This window comes from Pediculus humanus, genomic scaffold (genome assembly GCF_000006295.1).
Source record: "Pediculus humanus corporis 1103172107855 genomic scaffold, whole genome shotgun sequence".
Classification (NCBI taxonomy): domain Eukaryota; kingdom Metazoa; phylum Arthropoda; class Insecta; order Psocodea; family Pediculidae; genus Pediculus; species Pediculus humanus.
In genome coordinates, this window is record NW_002987435.1 from 39,504 (window position 1) to 56,342 (window position 16,839).

At 25.4% G+C, this 16,839-nt stretch overlaps 4 protein-coding genes across 4 annotated transcripts; 2 read left to right on the plus strand and 2 right to left on the minus strand.

Annotated features, from left to right (window-relative positions):
• Positions 1-609: 609 nt before the first annotated feature.
• On the minus strand, positions 610-2,851 carry Phum_PHUM377460 (NSFL1 cofactor p47, putative; the record flags this gene model as incomplete). The annotated part of the gene is made up of 7 exons (XM_002428315.1): positions 610-979; positions 1,100-1,237; positions 1,448-1,598; positions 1,756-1,862; positions 2,022-2,180; positions 2,420-2,589; positions 2,747-2,851. The coding sequence occupies 7 exons, from the start codon at positions 2,849-2,851 to the stop codon at positions 610-612; spliced, it is 1,200 nt and encodes a 399-aa protein (XP_002428360.1).
• Positions 2,852-3,168: 317 nt separating this feature from the next.
• Positions 3,169-5,579, plus strand: Phum_PHUM377470 (peptidyl-prolyl isomerase cwc27, putative; the record flags this gene model as incomplete). The annotated part of the gene is made up of 7 exons (XM_002428316.1): positions 3,169-3,210; positions 3,584-3,793; positions 3,890-4,090; positions 4,223-4,359; positions 4,446-4,787; positions 5,016-5,366; positions 5,444-5,579. The coding sequence occupies 7 exons, from the start codon at positions 3,169-3,171 to the stop codon at positions 5,577-5,579; spliced, it is 1,419 nt and encodes a 472-aa protein (XP_002428361.1).
• A 948-nt stretch (positions 5,580-6,527) lies between these two features.
• Positions 6,528-12,291, minus strand: Phum_PHUM377480 (E3 ubiquitin-protein ligase Smurf1, putative; the record flags this gene model as incomplete). The annotated part of the gene is made up of 14 exons (XM_002428317.1): positions 6,528-6,962; positions 7,390-7,485; positions 7,572-7,748; positions 7,889-8,029; positions 8,112-8,446; positions 8,702-8,913; positions 8,986-9,229; positions 9,643-9,780; positions 9,866-10,059; positions 10,472-10,721; positions 11,199-11,332; positions 11,702-11,810; positions 11,890-11,928; positions 12,237-12,291. The coding sequence occupies 14 exons, from the start codon at positions 12,289-12,291 to the stop codon at positions 6,528-6,530; spliced, it is 2,559 nt and encodes an 852-aa protein (XP_002428362.1).
• A 616-nt stretch (positions 12,292-12,907) lies between these two features.
• On the plus strand, positions 12,908-16,592 carry Phum_PHUM377490 (uncharacterized protein; the record flags this gene model as incomplete). Its single annotated transcript, XM_002428318.1, has 10 exons — positions 12,908-12,999; positions 13,155-13,454; positions 13,647-13,890; positions 14,018-14,224; positions 14,309-14,488; positions 14,854-15,018; positions 15,177-15,366; positions 15,441-15,644; positions 15,757-15,948; positions 16,462-16,592. 10 exons carry the CDS (start codon positions 12,908-12,910, stop codon positions 16,590-16,592), a joined length of 1,905 nt encoding a protein of 634 aa, XP_002428363.1.
• Positions 16,593-16,839: the final 247 nt, after the last annotated feature.

Below are 16,839 nucleotides of genomic sequence, written 5' to 3' on the forward strand. Positions count from 1 at the left end.
ATTTAAATTTTTACTTTCAATATTTAAATTATTATAAATTATATTTAGAATTTTTTAATTGTACAATTTATTACAACAAAAAAATAATTTTCCTTGGAAATTATAATCGATTGCTATAATATCTGGAATTTTTTATTGTAATTATTTTTTAAAAAATTGTATATCAAACCTTTTGAAAAGAATCTAAATGTAAAATATTAAGCTTGAACTTAAAATCATTCAGTTTTAATTTCAATCTTCAAATACACATTTTTTTTTTTTTTTGAATAAAAATTTATATTAATCGTTGTAATATAGCTGAATTTAAAATTCCTGAGTCAACTAGGCTTTTATCATCCTCAAGATCTTTATTTGGAAAAGTTGTCATTAACTTGAACCCTTGATTACAATATTCTGGTCTAGCTCTATTTTTATAAAATTAAGGCACATAATATGATCACATTTAAATCTAATAAATTTACATACAAGTGAATATTAAAATAAAAAAAAAGATGGTTTTTTTTTTTATACCAGAGGTTGTTTAATGAGAATTTTAGGGCCTACCCTCAATCGCAGCACCATTAGTTTTAAAATTATTGTCCACGCTCGCAACATTACATGTGATATTATTTAACAGAGAGTAAATGTGTTCACAAAAATTTCAATCAACATTTTGGTCACGTTGGTTTTTAAAAAAAAAACAACTAACTCAGATGGTATTTTTAAAACGTTTTTTGCTGCAAAAAGTATGACAAGATTAATTCGTGATTGATTATGCAAAACAATAAAAGGATACACTTTAATGAATTCCCTTAACTCTGCCACGGTGTGAGTATGATTAAAAGTAGCAATCAATTTCGTACCATCCGCCAGGCGAATTTGAATGGTGGTTGTTGGCTCTGACGTATTGACATCTAGTATAGATTTTGCTTTGTCTTCATTAATTGAACGGTCTTGTTCATTAGCAGAAGTTGGAGGAGCCACAGCATTAGGAGAAGGGCTAAAATTTATAAAAATTTTCATTATTTTATTTAAAACTACTGTTTAAAATTAAAAAATATCATGACTGTCACTATGAATAAAAATATCATAATAAAAATACTGTTTGAAATCAAATTACCTTCCTAGAATTCTACCTTTTCCACTGAATGCTTTTAGTTTGGCTTTTACAGGAACATAGTCTTCATGACTATGATCCTCCATGTTTAAGTGAACTTCATTTCCCTTGGCTTCCTTAAGCAGTTCATCCGGTATTTCACTAATTTATGCAAATATCAAAAAAGAAAAAAAAAAATTTTTTTTTCAATAATAAACATAAAAAATAAATTTTAAATTTTATTTTTTTTTTTCCAGAATTTTAGCTTAACTGCTGATTTTCTAAATATTTTGTGTAAATGTATAAAGTAAAATTTATATTAAACTATATAAATCCTGTAAAAAAAAAAACTTTTAATGACCCTGAACTAACCCTCGGCTGACAATAGATAAAAATTCTTTGGTACTTGGATCAGAATATTGTCTTAAAGGTCCATCATCAATGCTGAATCCATCATGCCACATTTTAAGAGTAACATTCACCTCTTTGTGATTACTACTTGACGAAGCATTCTGGGAGGATTCTATAACTTGAAAAAATAAGAAAACAAAAAGAAATTTTTTAATTTTTATCATTAAATATTAATTGATCAAAATAAAATAATGATAATACTATCTATTTATATAAATGCTAGTTATTAATAATAATATAATCAGTAATAAAATAAAAAACTGACAAACCTTCTGAATCACTGTTTGACTGACCAAGCCTGTATCCTATTCCACTGAAAGTACTCGGTTTTTTTAGGGAATCATATTTATCAGCATCAATTACTTCAGCTCCATGTCTAAAAAATATAAACTTATTACCTATTTTACACAGATAAGATTTTAGTTCATACAATTTTTTTTTTTTTTTTTTTTTAATGATCGACAAACCTTTAAAGATGCTTTGACAAAATAAAGTATCATTAATAACAATAATATATTAAATATCAATTACTTACTCTTGAGCAGATTTAAACATTTTAGCTACTATGCTATTTTTTTTTTTTCCAGGCCCTAAAACTTGTTGGCCACTGTGCTCTGATCCTCCTGCATAAAATGCTTGACCTTCTTCTTCATCTGAACTGGTGTCTTTTTTTAAACTAGAGATTGTTGCAAACCTGAAAACATCAAAAAAATATCATTATTCGTAATAAAAATTAATGAGATAAAATAATTTGATTTATTACATATGACTGTGTGCACTAATTTTAAATGAACTTTAAAAAGAAAAACAAATCATACATGGTATTTTAAAAATCTCATAGTTTTTTATAAAGATTATTTTTTAGTAAAGATTGATAAATATTTAAAAAAATATCAACATATTTTTTTGTAATAGAAATAAGTAGTTAATCACCTGGTGTTGGTGTTGCTTCCTCTAGATAATGATTCATTAGGATTTTTTTTGGGTTTTGCACCTTTAAAAGTGGTACTTGACTCGGTTATTTCTTCAACTTCATTTTCTTCTACATTAGCGTTTGACCATTTTTCATCACTTTCCTTGTCGTAAAAACTGATAAGTGCAGCCTAAAATAAATACAAAAATTTTTAAATTGTTTTAATTTTAACAAAACACAACCTTAAAACAATATAATCGGTAAAAAAAATAAGTAACAATTAGTTTTTCGTTGTTAAAAAAACTTGGAACTTTTTACACTTTTACAAAATGCATTTAAAAAATAACCTGTAACTGCCAAGCAGCTGCCTCCAAGTACCCTCGAGCTTGGTTATTATCAACACCTGTAATATCGACGAATTGCGAAACAAGTTCATCGTAAAATTGAGACATTTTTTTCGGTAAGCAAAGGTGTTGTTAAAAACAAACAAAAAATTTACAGAAGACACCACGATTTTGACCTGTCATTGTAATAATTGGCATCGTTGTACATGTATCTATTGACACTGCATTCTTAATAAATTTACATTTTACAATTAAAAATATTTTAGTTTGTAAATTACAAATTTTTAAATTGTATAAATTGTAATTTAATCAATAACTTTGTAAAAAAAAAAAAAAAAAAACTTACTTACATTAATTCAATTGAATAATTCTAATGTTAGATATTTATTAAGAATACATTAGCCATTTAATATATTTTCGGAGAAATGAGTAATATTTATATTCAAGAACCGCCGACTTGTGGAAAGGTATTTGGTGACATTTTTATCGAGATTTTATTTTAATGAACCTAACAATATAGAAAATTAACAGAAAACACTTCAATAATTTTAAAATAACACTTACTTTTGCTCTCTTAAAATATTTCGCAAACTACGGATTCGTTGTTTTACAAGTTCATTTCTTTTTTATATCAGCATTTTCTAATTATGCCAAAATTTATAATTTAAAAAAAAAATTTTTTTTGTTTTAAAATTTAAAATTTAGTTTTTTTTTTTTTTTTTTACTGATTGTTTTGTTTTTTAAAAATTTGTTTAAATCTGCAATAAAGTTTTTTTTGTTTTCCAAATGATGGAAGTCTTAATTTTTATTTTTATTTAATTTTAATATTCATTATTAAAGGTTTTGCTTACCACAACAGTTGGTGATATAGACATTGAATTGTGGTCTAAAGAAACTCCTAAAGCATGTAGAAATTTTGTTCAACTTATAATGGAAGGATATTATGATGGTACCATTTTTCATAGAATAGTGAAAGGATTCATAGCCCAAGGAGGTGATCCAACTGGAACTGGCCAGGGTGGAGAATCCATATATGGGCAACCCTTTAAAGTAAATATGAATATTTTATTTATTTAAAAATTGTGAAAATTTACTTATTGATTTTTTTTTTTTTTTTTTTTTTTATTTAAAAACTTTTAACTTCAGGATGAGTTTCATTCGAGGTTACGATTCTGTCGCAGAGGTTTAGTTGCCATGGCAAATTCTGGAAAAAATGATAATGGCTCACAGTTTTTTTTCACATTTGCACCTTGTACAGAGCTTCAAAATAAACACACAATTTTTGGCAAAGTTACTGGGGAAACAATTTACAATATGATTAAATTAGAAGAAGCAGTGACAGATGAAGTATGGTTTTTATAATGAATGAACTAAAAGTATTAAACTGATCTCATAAATTTGCCTGATTGAGTATTCATTTTTATTTTTTATTTATTTTGTATTTATTTATTACTTATTTATTTTTTTATTTTCATACAGAATGAATGTCCTTTATATCCCCAAAAAATCATAAAAGCTGAAATATTAAACAATCCTTTTCCGGATATTGTTCCACGCTTCTTGCCGGAAAAAAAGATAAAGAAAAAAAAGAAAGAAAAAGCTGAAGCTGGGATAAAGTAAGTGTCAGACTTTCTCAAATCATAATTTACCATAATTTATGCATGCTAATGATTGATAGAATTAAATAAATTTTTTTAAATAGGAATTTTAAATTATTGTCTTTTGGTGAAGAAGCTCAAGAGGATGAGGAAGAAAACAAAGAAGCTAATTTAAATCTACCATGCAAAAGTAAATCAACTCATGATGTTTTAAATGATCCTGACCTTAGTTCTAAAACAATAATAGAAGAAAGTAATTTTTTTTCAAATGAAATTGAAACTGAGTCAAAAAGTTCTAATTTGGATGCCGCTACTGTCAAAAATAAAATAAAAAGAAAATTTGAAATTTTAGAAAAAGCAAAGAGTAAAAAAGAAAATAATGAAAAATGTGATAATCCAGAAAATGAATCTTCTGAGTCAAATGTAAATTTAAAAAAACAAAAATTGTAAGTATAAATATAAGTGACGTCCGTCGTGATTTTGTCTTGAATGAAAAATAAAAGTCAAATCAAAATTACACCGTTTAAAAATTCTAATTGACGAGATAATTAAAAAAGTCATTAAACTACAAAAAAAAAAAAACAATAATAATTTAATATAGTTTTGATTTACTTTCACTTGTGAATTTAAAAAAAAAATTAAATTAAAAAATTTTTTTAAAAATTATGTTAAAGGCAAGAAATTCATAAAGAAATTGAGTCTCTTAAAAGAGATTATCAAAAGAACAGAATAAAAAAGAATGAAGTGGTTGAACAAAGGGAAACAAAAAAAATAGAAAATGATAAAACGATGGAAAATAATGAATTGGTCAAAGAATACAAGAACAATTTGGAAAAATACAGAAATTTAAAGAATAGCATACCTAGTAAAAGAAGTGACAGAGAAAGCATGACGTTAAAACTTTTAGATGGATTCAAAAAAACATTACAAAACATAAAAGATAAAACGGATGACAAAGAAACATTTTTACATAATTCTCCCGCAGAAGCAGAAGATAAAAATGAAAACTATGATAATAAATCATGGTAAAAATAAAAAGTTTTTTTTTTTTATTACGTTTCCATAATGTATGTGTTTTTCTGATATAATTTATAATTTTCAGGTTAGCTCATAAATTGAATTTTGAAGGTGAAATGCCAGTCATTGCAAAAGACGCAAACACAAAAAATGATGATTGGTTTGATATAACAGATCCTAGAAATCCCATTAATAAACGAAGGCGGGAAAAAAAAAAATAGGTAAAGTAAAAATTTAAATTATTAATTTACTAAAACTATGAAAAATCGTTTGTAGATTAAAATTATTAATTACCTAGTTAAATAAATTTAATTAATTTTGAATTTTGAATAATAAATACAATTGGCTCGATTGTAGGGGGGGGGGCGGGGAAAACCTAAAAAAATTCAGTTTACTAAAAATCATTCAAACTTTAAAAAATCTATTCGATAATAAAATCATCACCGAGAATAAAATAAACATAAAAATGAAAACCTGAAATAAAAAACTATAAATTATTATAAAATATATATGGGAAAACAGGTACTTTGAGAATTAGAAATACATATTATATGAGATTCGATTGACGCAAAAGGGAAAAAGTTAAAGTTAATACATGTTTATACTCAAGCATTTAAAAATAAAAAAATTTGTTTTAAAATGTTTTATTTAAAAATTACAATAATAATTGATAAAAATTTCAAGTTATTAATAATTTTGTGTAATAAAAAAATTACGGTTTTTCTTTTTTTCTTTTTTTAGGATAATAAGTTTTTATTAAAAAAAAAAAAAAAAAAAAAAAAAAGTTGGACAGAATACCTTATTAAAAACAATAATTGAAATTTGTATTGTATATACATGTATATGAAAATGTGTGACTAACTAACATCAACAAACACCCGTGTACAAACAGTTTTAATTTTAAAATAGTCAAACTCTGGTCATGTTTTACTCTCAAAATTATTATTTTCTTGTAAAAGAAAAAAAGGCAGTAAAATACGGGACACAACTTTAGATACTTTACAATAAACGGTCTATAAAAAGGTAGTTTTAAAACTAGATCTAAGGCACTTATTCCGAGATTTTTTTATGCGATTTTTAAATACAATAAGACACCAGAAAAAGACACTTTTTTTTTTAACATGATAATTGCAATTTGATTAAAAATAATATAAGTAAATGATGTTGTACTATTCTACTGCAAATCCACAAGTTTCTTCCACGGCTTGAGTTAATTTTTCATACATGTATTCTTTGTACGGATAAGGAGGAATTTCAATGCGGTTAAAGCAAGTATGAGCCTTTGGTAAATTGTGAATAGGTGCGTCAATAAGGTGAATAGTAAAAAGTCGTGGACCAGCGGCACCAGTAGTACCCTGCAATGCTCGAAAACCTTGAAGTGGAACTCGAGAACTACCAGTGACAAATTGAAGTAAACGGGCTTGCATTTCATCAGAATATTTTTCAACAATTTCCCAAAACCACACCACGACAGGAGTAGTAAGTGTGCAATGTTTTAATCTCGTGTTTTGCTTCCAATCTTCAACATCAATTTTACTAATTCCACCGAGTACAAGTTCCAATTCTCTTTCATCAAATAATCTTAAAAGATTGGCCGGCACAACCTGCATATGAAAAATTTATTATTTAAAAAATCTTTTTACGAAAGCATAAACAGATATAATGTCTTGATAATTAGTTTTCTTAGAAAAAATTAAAGCAACATTTAGTATTTTAAAAATCAAAAACTACCACTACTACTCTTAGTAGTACTCGCTCGAACGCAACGCAGTAGATTTTTTTTTTTTAAATGCAAAAATACATTACACGTATATTATTTGTCTGTCCATTATCTATGATCTTGTTTTCATTTTTTTTTTTTTTTTTTTTTTTAATTTGTTAAAAAGAATAATTTATAAAAATTATTAATAAAAAACTATTAATATTTTATTCCTATTACTTTTTTTTTTTTTTTAATAGAAATATTTAAATTGAAATATATATATATATATATTAAAATAAATATTCAAGTTAATAAAATTAATTATTTACCTCAGTGAACCCCTTCAATAAAGCCAGAAATTGTTGTTCTATTCCTCTCTTGAATCTATAATTTACGTATAACTTTACATATTCTTTTTTATTTTCCTAAAAATAAATTTTACATTGTTTTACTTAATGTTTAACATTTCTTTCTTTTTTTATTAATTCTAAAAAAAAGTTTAATGTATAACCTGAGTTACAGGTATGTCTCGTCCTCCGACTTTTAACTCGTGTACTCGAAGTTCACCAAAAGCTTCGTGTTCAACTGCAAACGTGGTATCTAATTGAGTCACATCATTATGCAAAAGCCACTGTAATGATCTATGTAAATCAGGGTCAACTCCAGCAATGTCATCCAAAGTAATACTCTATTAAATTATTAATTATATTATTAATAATCATGTTTATACTCTATTTTATTATTTTTTTCTAATAAAAAATTATAATTACAAATAACGTTAATTTTTTCATTCATTATAAAACCAAGTTTTTTTTTTTAAGTACTGACCTTGCTCAAGAGCATTTTGTAAAAAGGGGTCGTAAATCCGGCGTCTATGTGGTGACCGTGAAACATGGCCGTACCCAACACCCTTCCGGCAAAATGAAAATAGCTCAAGTGTTCTGGATTCACTCCGCTATCCGCGTTAATCTTAAAATGCAATGAAAATATTATGTTAATATTAAATAAAATTTAATCCTAAGTAATAAATTAATCACAATAAAATTTATACTTGAAGAGTGTAATTATCTTCACGAGAATACTGAAAAAGTCCATATTGCGGATTAAGCATTTCTCGAGAAACGAGATACAACCACTCTCTGGCAACACCTCCATAATCGAGACCTTCTTCCCCTCGAAATTTAACTATTAATCTTTTTCTTAAATCTTTGGGTCTCATTTTCATGAGTAATCTATAAGATTCTTCGAAAATTTCTTTTCTTGAAACTTCAAGTCTACAATGTCCACTCTGGGGTTGCAAAGCATGTAATTCTGCTTTAAGCATCCGTAATTTTGAAACCAAATCTCTTTTGTATTTCGGTAAAATTTCGCCATCCAAAACAGGATCTAAAAAAAACGATAACGCAATAAATTGTATAGTGTAAGAAATTAAAAAAGAAAATATTCATTAAATGTAATGTAAATAAATTGACAACTTTTTATAATTAATTAATTTAAAAAAAAAATTATTTTCATTAAAAAGTTAAAGAACTGCCATAAAGCCCTTTCTGAAACATGTTTTTTAAAAATAAAAATTTGATTGTAATGCGATAATTAAATTAATCAGTTCCAATTTTAAAATATTAAGCTACTACTAAATACCTTCAGTTTTCACTTTGTTGTCAGCAATTCCACTATCGGAAAAAGCAACTCTTTCAATTCCTGATGTAGACGCTTCAGGAAAACTATTACTTTCAGGTAAATTATTTTTAAGATTCTGAGCCTCACTTGTTATACAATTACCATTGTTTCTTGATTCGAAAGAAACAGATTCTTCCCCTGATGCAGTACTTGGTACATTTTGATTCCGATTTCTAATAATTAATTATTTTAATTAATATCGAATTTTTATAATATTAATTATTATTATTATTTTTTGCACTTACTTTAAAAACTTATTAATGAGACTAGAAGTCAACCTTGGATCATTGAACTGGGTTGTACGGCTGTTATGATCTACAAAATATGTTCTACCCGAATGCGTTTTTCTAGCTTCCCATCCAGGTGGAAGAGGTCCCAATTCAGCTTCAGATGGGAATAAATCCCGTGGAATTCGAGGATCATGCCAGGTGCTTGTCCCCGATGGAACATGATAGAAGTATACCTGACCTTGTTGAGTAGTTCTCATTTCTAAAACAATATCTCTTGATAAAATTTAAGTATTTAATTAAATACCAACATATTATCAAAATTAAAAAAATAAAAAATATTTAAAATACATTTTTAAAATATTCAAAAAAACAAAAAAAAAAAAAAAAAAAAATTGAAAATACTTGAAAATAAATGAATTTAAAAGTCCGTAGTTAAATTTTTTTTTTAAATTGATTAAACCATAAAAGTTTTTTAAAATTTTAAAATAAAATGTGAGTAAATTTGTTATTGGGAACTGAAACTCTTACATATTTCATTATAATTAATATTATCTGTTTCCCAAAACTTTAAAAAATCCTGTTAAAAATAATTTTTTTTTAAGGGTAATTATAATTAATTACTTTTTTAAAAAAAAAAAAAAAAAAAAAAAAAAGAAACCCAATTGATATTACCGAAACCATGAGGCAAATCCACTGATTTTTGCGGCTTTTGTTGTTTATTGTTTTTGGAACTATTTATTTGCAGTTCGTTACTAGTACCAGTTTCAGCATTTTTTATTCTTGTATGCTTTCTTCTACACGAAAATACTTCTGAAATACAATTTTTTTTTTTTTTAAATTACAAAATATCAAATTTTCTTAAAAAAAAAAAAAAAAAAAAGTCAAGATTTCTTACCTGTATTGTTAGATGAATTTTTCAAATCTGATGAGGTTATCAAACCTGATTCACCACAAGGCAATGATGAACAATTAGCTAAACTAGAATTCAATGATTGATTTTGACTCCTAAAGAATTGGGCAGATGAACTACAAGAGTTTTCATCATTTGAAGAATTTACATTATCAGGTAGTTGCATTGTGTCTCCATCTCTGAAAAAATTTAAATAATTCAAATTAAAAAGTTTTATAATGATACAAAAAATAGTAATGCTCAAACTATATATATAGGTAATTGATTTTAAGTACTGTCCGTCATAAGTCATAAGTAAATAGTATATTTTTGAAAATATTATTGTTTTCAAAGGAAAATTGTTTTTACAGACATTCTAATGCACCTAAAATCTATGTTAACATTAAATATTTTTTTTCTATAACTAAAATATAATATTCCTACATTCGATATTTAAACTAAGCTCCTTCAGTTACAGAACAATTAAACAGTAAACCATTAATAACTACACTTTTATAAAATATAATTTAAGAACATAAATTTTTGCTGTAAAAAACAGGGAAAGTCGGGATAATATTCAATAATAATTAAATAAACTAAAACAACCCTTACCCTTCTCCGTTTGGTCGAATCCATTGTGTTGTTTTTGTATTGTGGTTAACATAATATAAACGTCCTGCCAAGGTTTTTCTTTCTTCCCAACCTGGAGGTAAATCTTCAGGGTTGCTTATGTGCCCAGATGAATCAACCACTGCAGTTCTATTTCCACTAACCCCATCTCTGGAAAGTAATGATACTACTATTTGCCCTTTTACAGGTTCCGGATCATCAGCTTTTGCTTTACACAACTCTAAGCATTGATCTGAAAAATAAATATTAATATTAATATAAACATAAATATTGCAAAAGATTATAATCAAAAGAAAAAACACAAAAAAAGATGTTACTATAATGATAAATAAAATTAACTTTTTTTGAATTTTCATTTGAAAAAAAAAAAAAAAAAAAAAAAAAATTGGGGTTTTTTAAAAAAATATTTTGGTCTAATAAAATAAATTTACAAATTGAATAAATGAAAATCAAGTGATATAAAAATAAAGAAATAATTTTTGACAAAAAAAATTTTCAACTTCAAAATAATACACATAGTTTCACATGCTACTCAAATGTGTCACAATCTTAAAAATTAAAATTCCCCCCCCCCTTTTTAAACAGATTTATTAAATAAAATGCAATTTATAATAATAATAAAAAACATTTAATTTAATAAAATAAGAGTAAATTCTTGATACACAAAAATATGAAACTTTTTTTAAAAATTTCCAACAAGGATACTTACAACCTGTATCTCTAAGTCTTTGAACTGCACTTGCCGCAATTCGTACACAACCTAAAAATCCTCCACCATGTTTTTTATGAATTTTTTTATGATTCCAAACACTGATTGTGATTCCATCACATTTACCAATATACCTGCAAATTGTAAATTTTAAATTTGTAGTTGAGTTTAATAGATAAAAAAATAAACAAGCATATGCTGGCTGTTTAAAATTATTTCCTAAAATTTTAATATACTTTAACAATATTTCTCTGATTTCTTATAGTTACCTAACAAGACCTAATTAATTAATTTATTACTTAACAATGCTGCTTTATTTATTAAATTAATAAAAACCGTAAAATCTTTTAAATTTAAAATTTAAAATACATAGTAGTTTAAAATCTAAAATCAGAGTAGAAAAAAAAAAAAAAAAAAAATTATTATTTATATATGTGTGTGCATAAATTTAATAAATCAAATTAATCAATATTAAATTATTCACCTAATTTATAAATACTCACAAATCATAATGTTGGTTCCATTTAGGATCAAGAGTTGCTCTGCAAACTTCAGTGCTGTGACATTGTCCAGATCCATCAACACTAATTTTTGCAAAAGGATCGGGTAATCCTTAAAATTAATAAAATGCTTAATAACAGTGGTATGTAATTGTTATTTTAAAATTATTGATAAACACATTGGTACTTACTAAATAGACCTTTCCTGGCAAGGTTTCGAGCACAAAGAACTAAAAAATAAGAAAATTTATTATTTTAGTATTATTATTTTTAATAAAATGTAATGTTATAACAATCCACAATTTTCTTTCAAATTATGTAACACAATGGCTTAATCTAACTAAAATATAAATAGGTATTTTTCATGTAGTGGTATTAAAAATCTCTACAGAATTCATTTGAAAAACAATATAAAATAAAAACAAATATATTTTAGTCATAGAAATTAATTAATTAATGATGAAGTAAGATTTTAAGCAAAAAAAAAAAAAAAAAAAAAATTTTCAAAAATAATAAATTTTAAAGGAATTATACTTACTAGTCAAACGAACTTTGATTGTATTATTAGGTCGATTATTAGCTGAGTTTAACATTTTTTTGTAATTTTAAAAATCTGAAGTTGATTTAAATTTTAAAGAAGTAACAACAAAAACTAAACACAAGAAATCTTCGACGTAGAGCTCATTATCATTTTTAGGCTTAACATTTAGCAGTAGAGTAATTAATAATGTTTTTTTGAAGGCACTCATAAAATTTTTAAAAAATCTTCAAATCAATAATTATTTATTTTAAAATAAATTTACAAATAAAACTAGAAGTAATATTAAAAACCGGCCATACGAAAGCGTTATAATTATATATATATATATATAAATATATACATATATATATATGTACAATCACTGAAAAACAGAAAACTCCGCCATGATCAACAAAAACGTTCACTTGAGTGGACTATATTTTTCCTTTGAGTTCATTCTTGAATTTTTTACTTATGGTACCCCCTTATTTGAGACACCAGATTTAGAGATGCCGTTTGTTGTAGACTAATGTCTTTGTACTTTTCGCTCTTTACTATGTTGTATTATGAATTATTGAACTGTAATGATTTTATAATTTTTTTTTTTTTTTTTGTTTAAATGTAACATTGGTTAAAAAAAATGCTTTGTTGCATTTTTAGTATCAATGTTACAGATCTAAAATTTTGCTATGACGATATTTAATTTTTTTCTGATATTTACGGTAATTTATTCTGGCATAGCTGACCGTCATTTCGATGACGAATATCTTGCAACGCTTAGGTATTGTATTTATAGAATATTTTTTGATTTTGTATTTTTAAAACAATGAAACTTTTAACCTATTTACGTGGCATTTATTTTTTATGATTTTGTTATTATTAACATTATGACTATAATTATATATGATGAGTTAAAAGTTGCAAAAAAAATTTTAGGGAAGAAGTCCGACAAATGTTCAATCATGCTTATGATGGATATTTGAAATATGCTTTTCCGTTCGATGAATTGAGACCATTAAGTTGCGATGGAGTCGATACTTGGGGAAGTTATTCGTTAACATTAATCGACGCGTTAGATACGCTTGCCGTAATGGGAAATTTTACGGAGTTCAGAAGAGTTGTTAATATACTTATTAAAAATGCAGATTTTGTTAAAAATAACATAAACGTGTCTGTTTTTGAAACAAATATCCGAATTATTGGTGGATTGTTAAGCGCTCATCTGTTATCTCAAAGGTACTTAAAAACTTATACTAAGGTTGTTCATCTCTTATAATTTTAAAAGTTCTTTATACTACTCTTTCAAAATAAAATTGATTATCAATCAGTAGAGACATATTTGTTTGGATCTTAATTAAAATAAATTAAATGTGTATTTAAAAAAGTTATTACCATTTTTTAAAATTTAATTTAAGAGCTCCTGTTTAGGGCAGGCATTGTTGTTGAAGAAGGTTGGCCTTGTAATGGACCATTGTTAGAATTAGCTGAAAATGTTGCTCATAGGCTAATTGCTGCTTTTGACACAACTACCGGAATGCCGTATGGTACAGTAAATTTACAAAATGGTGTGCCTCATAATGAAACTACCATAACCTGTACCGCAGGAGTTGGAACATTTATATTAGAATTCAGTACTTTGAGTCTTTTAACTGGTGATCCTATATATCAAGAGGTATTTTTTTAAAAATAAAATATATTTAAAGTAAACTGATTTTTTTCTGTAAAACTTGATGATTGTTCACTAAGACATTTTTAAATCATTTAATATATACAAAATCTGATACTTGATTTGTTTTTAGCTTGCTATGAATGCTTTGTTAGCTTTATGGCACCATAGATCGAGTATAGGTTTGGTCGGAAATCACATTGACATTCAAAGTGGAAGGTGGACAGCTCATGATTCTGGTATTGGAGCAGGAGTAGACTCTTACTTTGAATATCTTGCAAAAGGTGCTTTATTGCTGCAAAAACCTGAATTGATAAATATGTTTTTGGAATACAGAAAAGTAATTTTCAAAAATAAACATTCTTAAAACAAACAACAGTATATAAAATTGGGCAAAAATGCAATTTATATTTTTCAATTTCAGATGATAAACAAATATTTAAAAACTGATGATTGGTATATGTGGGCTTCAATGTCAAAAGGACAAATTTCTTTGTTAGTATTTCAATCTTTAGAAGCCTATTGGCCTGGAGTGCTTAGTTTATTCGGGGATACCACAGAGGGACTTAAATCATTATTTAATTATCATCAAGTTTGGGAAACAGTATGGTTTTACTCCTGAATTTTATAACATACCGCAGGTATTTTTAAATTTTAGTTATTCCTGTTTTTGTTAAAATTTATGACATTAACATTAAAAGAAAAAAAATTTCATTTAAAATTTTTATAAATTTAATCCCTGGGATAAAATTATTTTTAATTTTCTGTCCTGTAAATATGTTTTATTTTTTATTTATAATTTATCATAGTTTATAGTTTTTATGGTTGTTATTTTTTCAGAGTTTATTAGAATTATTTCTATTTTGCACTTCAAAAAAAAAAAAAAAAACCTGTTTTTGAGTTTTAATTGTGTAAAAAGTTAGTTTATTTGAATATAAAAAATATAAATTTTATAATTTTTTTCTCCAGAATGAAGCTGGTGTTCACAGAGAAAGTTATCCTTTGAGGCCAGAACTAATTGAATCTGTTATGTATTTATACAGAGCTACGGGAGATTCATATTTGTTAGAAGTGGGAGAGGATATTCTTAGAAGTATTCAACATAGTTCTTACACACCTTGCGGTTATGCTACTGTAAGCTTAATTTTTTTTCTTTTTAACTCAATAGGGAAGGTTGATGTAATTTAAGTAATTATAAATAAATATTCAACTTTAAAAATTCTGATATAACTCATCGTTACTTTACATAATCATAACAAAAAGATTTTCTTATTTCAACTTTTTTTTTATAGATAAAAGATGTTCGAGATCATCGTAAAGATGATAGAATGGAATCGTTTTTTCTTGCCGAAACTACTAAATATTTGTATTTATTATTTGATTATGACAACTTTATGCATAACAACGGACAATTTGGTAGCGTATTTAATACTCCGTGGGGAGAATGTATTATAGATGCTGGCGGATATATTTTTAATACTGGTAAATAAAAAGAAAATTTTTGTTATCTTTAGTTAAGAATTTTTAATTTTTTAATACTAATTTAATGATTTTAGAAGCTCACCCAATTGACACAGGTGCTTTACATTGCTGTAGTAAACAATTGCAAGAACATGTACGTGATACAATCTTAGATTTTGATCCTGATTCTTCGAGCGGAGTAAAACTTTCTGTTCACAAACAAAAAATGATGGATAAATTAAAACTAAACGTTGCAGAAAAAAAGAAACGGTTTCAAAGTCAAGAAAATGTTTTAAATGGTTTTTTACATTTTTCGCAACTAATTTAATTTATACATTTTTTAATTTTATTTTTAAATTAAAATTATCTTACAAATTTTAATCATTTCTATTTTAGAAAAAATAAAATCAGAAATTATAAATGAAGTAAAATTACCCATTTCTAAAGTTGAATCGGAAAATGAAGATGAAACACATGCGAGTCAAACGTCTTATGATGTACCATTGGATAACCCTACATTGAATAATTTAGAAAAAAAAGAAAAACTCCAAGATTATTTAGTGGATGAAGATCATTTAAATTCAAGTGGATTTTATGTGGACGGTGTAAATATAAATTTTTTATTTAAATAAACGTTAAAACAGAATCTGCGATTGTTAAATTTTAAAAATATTTTTCAACAAATTACAAGAGCAATTATTATTTCGTATCAGCAATATATTATTTACTTTGACATAAGCATCACGTCTACGTAAAATTAAATTTTAAATATGTTCTATTCTAACATTTTCATCATGATGTAATAACCATTAAATTATTACCTTCATGGTAATTTTTAAAAATAAAAATAATTAAATTAATTTTATGTTTTTTAGTTTGACAGTACAGAAGTTTCAAACCGATTTTCTTATAAATTGAAAAATTCTAAAGATGAAGAAGACAAAATTAACTTGTCTTCCTTGCTGGAATCTTTTTTTTATGATGAAAAAAAGCGAACTTTTGAACCTCAAGTAAGTTTTCACCGTTAAAATTTTTAAAAATTATACCATTTTTTTTTTTTTTTTTTTTTTTCATTATTGTAATGAATTATTATTATTTTATTATAGCTATTAATAGAAAAAATTAGAAAAGAGAAAAAATATTTCAAAAACGTTACATGGGAAGCTCAATATCATTTACTTAGATGCCACGCTCAACCTTTTTTAACTCGAGTATCATTAAATGGAGAATTTTATACAGATGTGTAATTTAAATCAAATACGATTTTACAAATTAATCTTATAAATTTTACTTCTAAAACTATCGCAGTTAATATTCACATAATAAATTTCATTTATTATAAAAACCGGAGTTAACATGATTTATACAAAAATTACTGTCTATTGTCAAGTATAACGTGCTATGAAATGTTAAAGTCGTAAATTAAAATTTCATTTCGTGTTTTTTTTTTTTTTTTTTTTTTTGATTTATCAGTACTCGTTATTAAAAAAATAA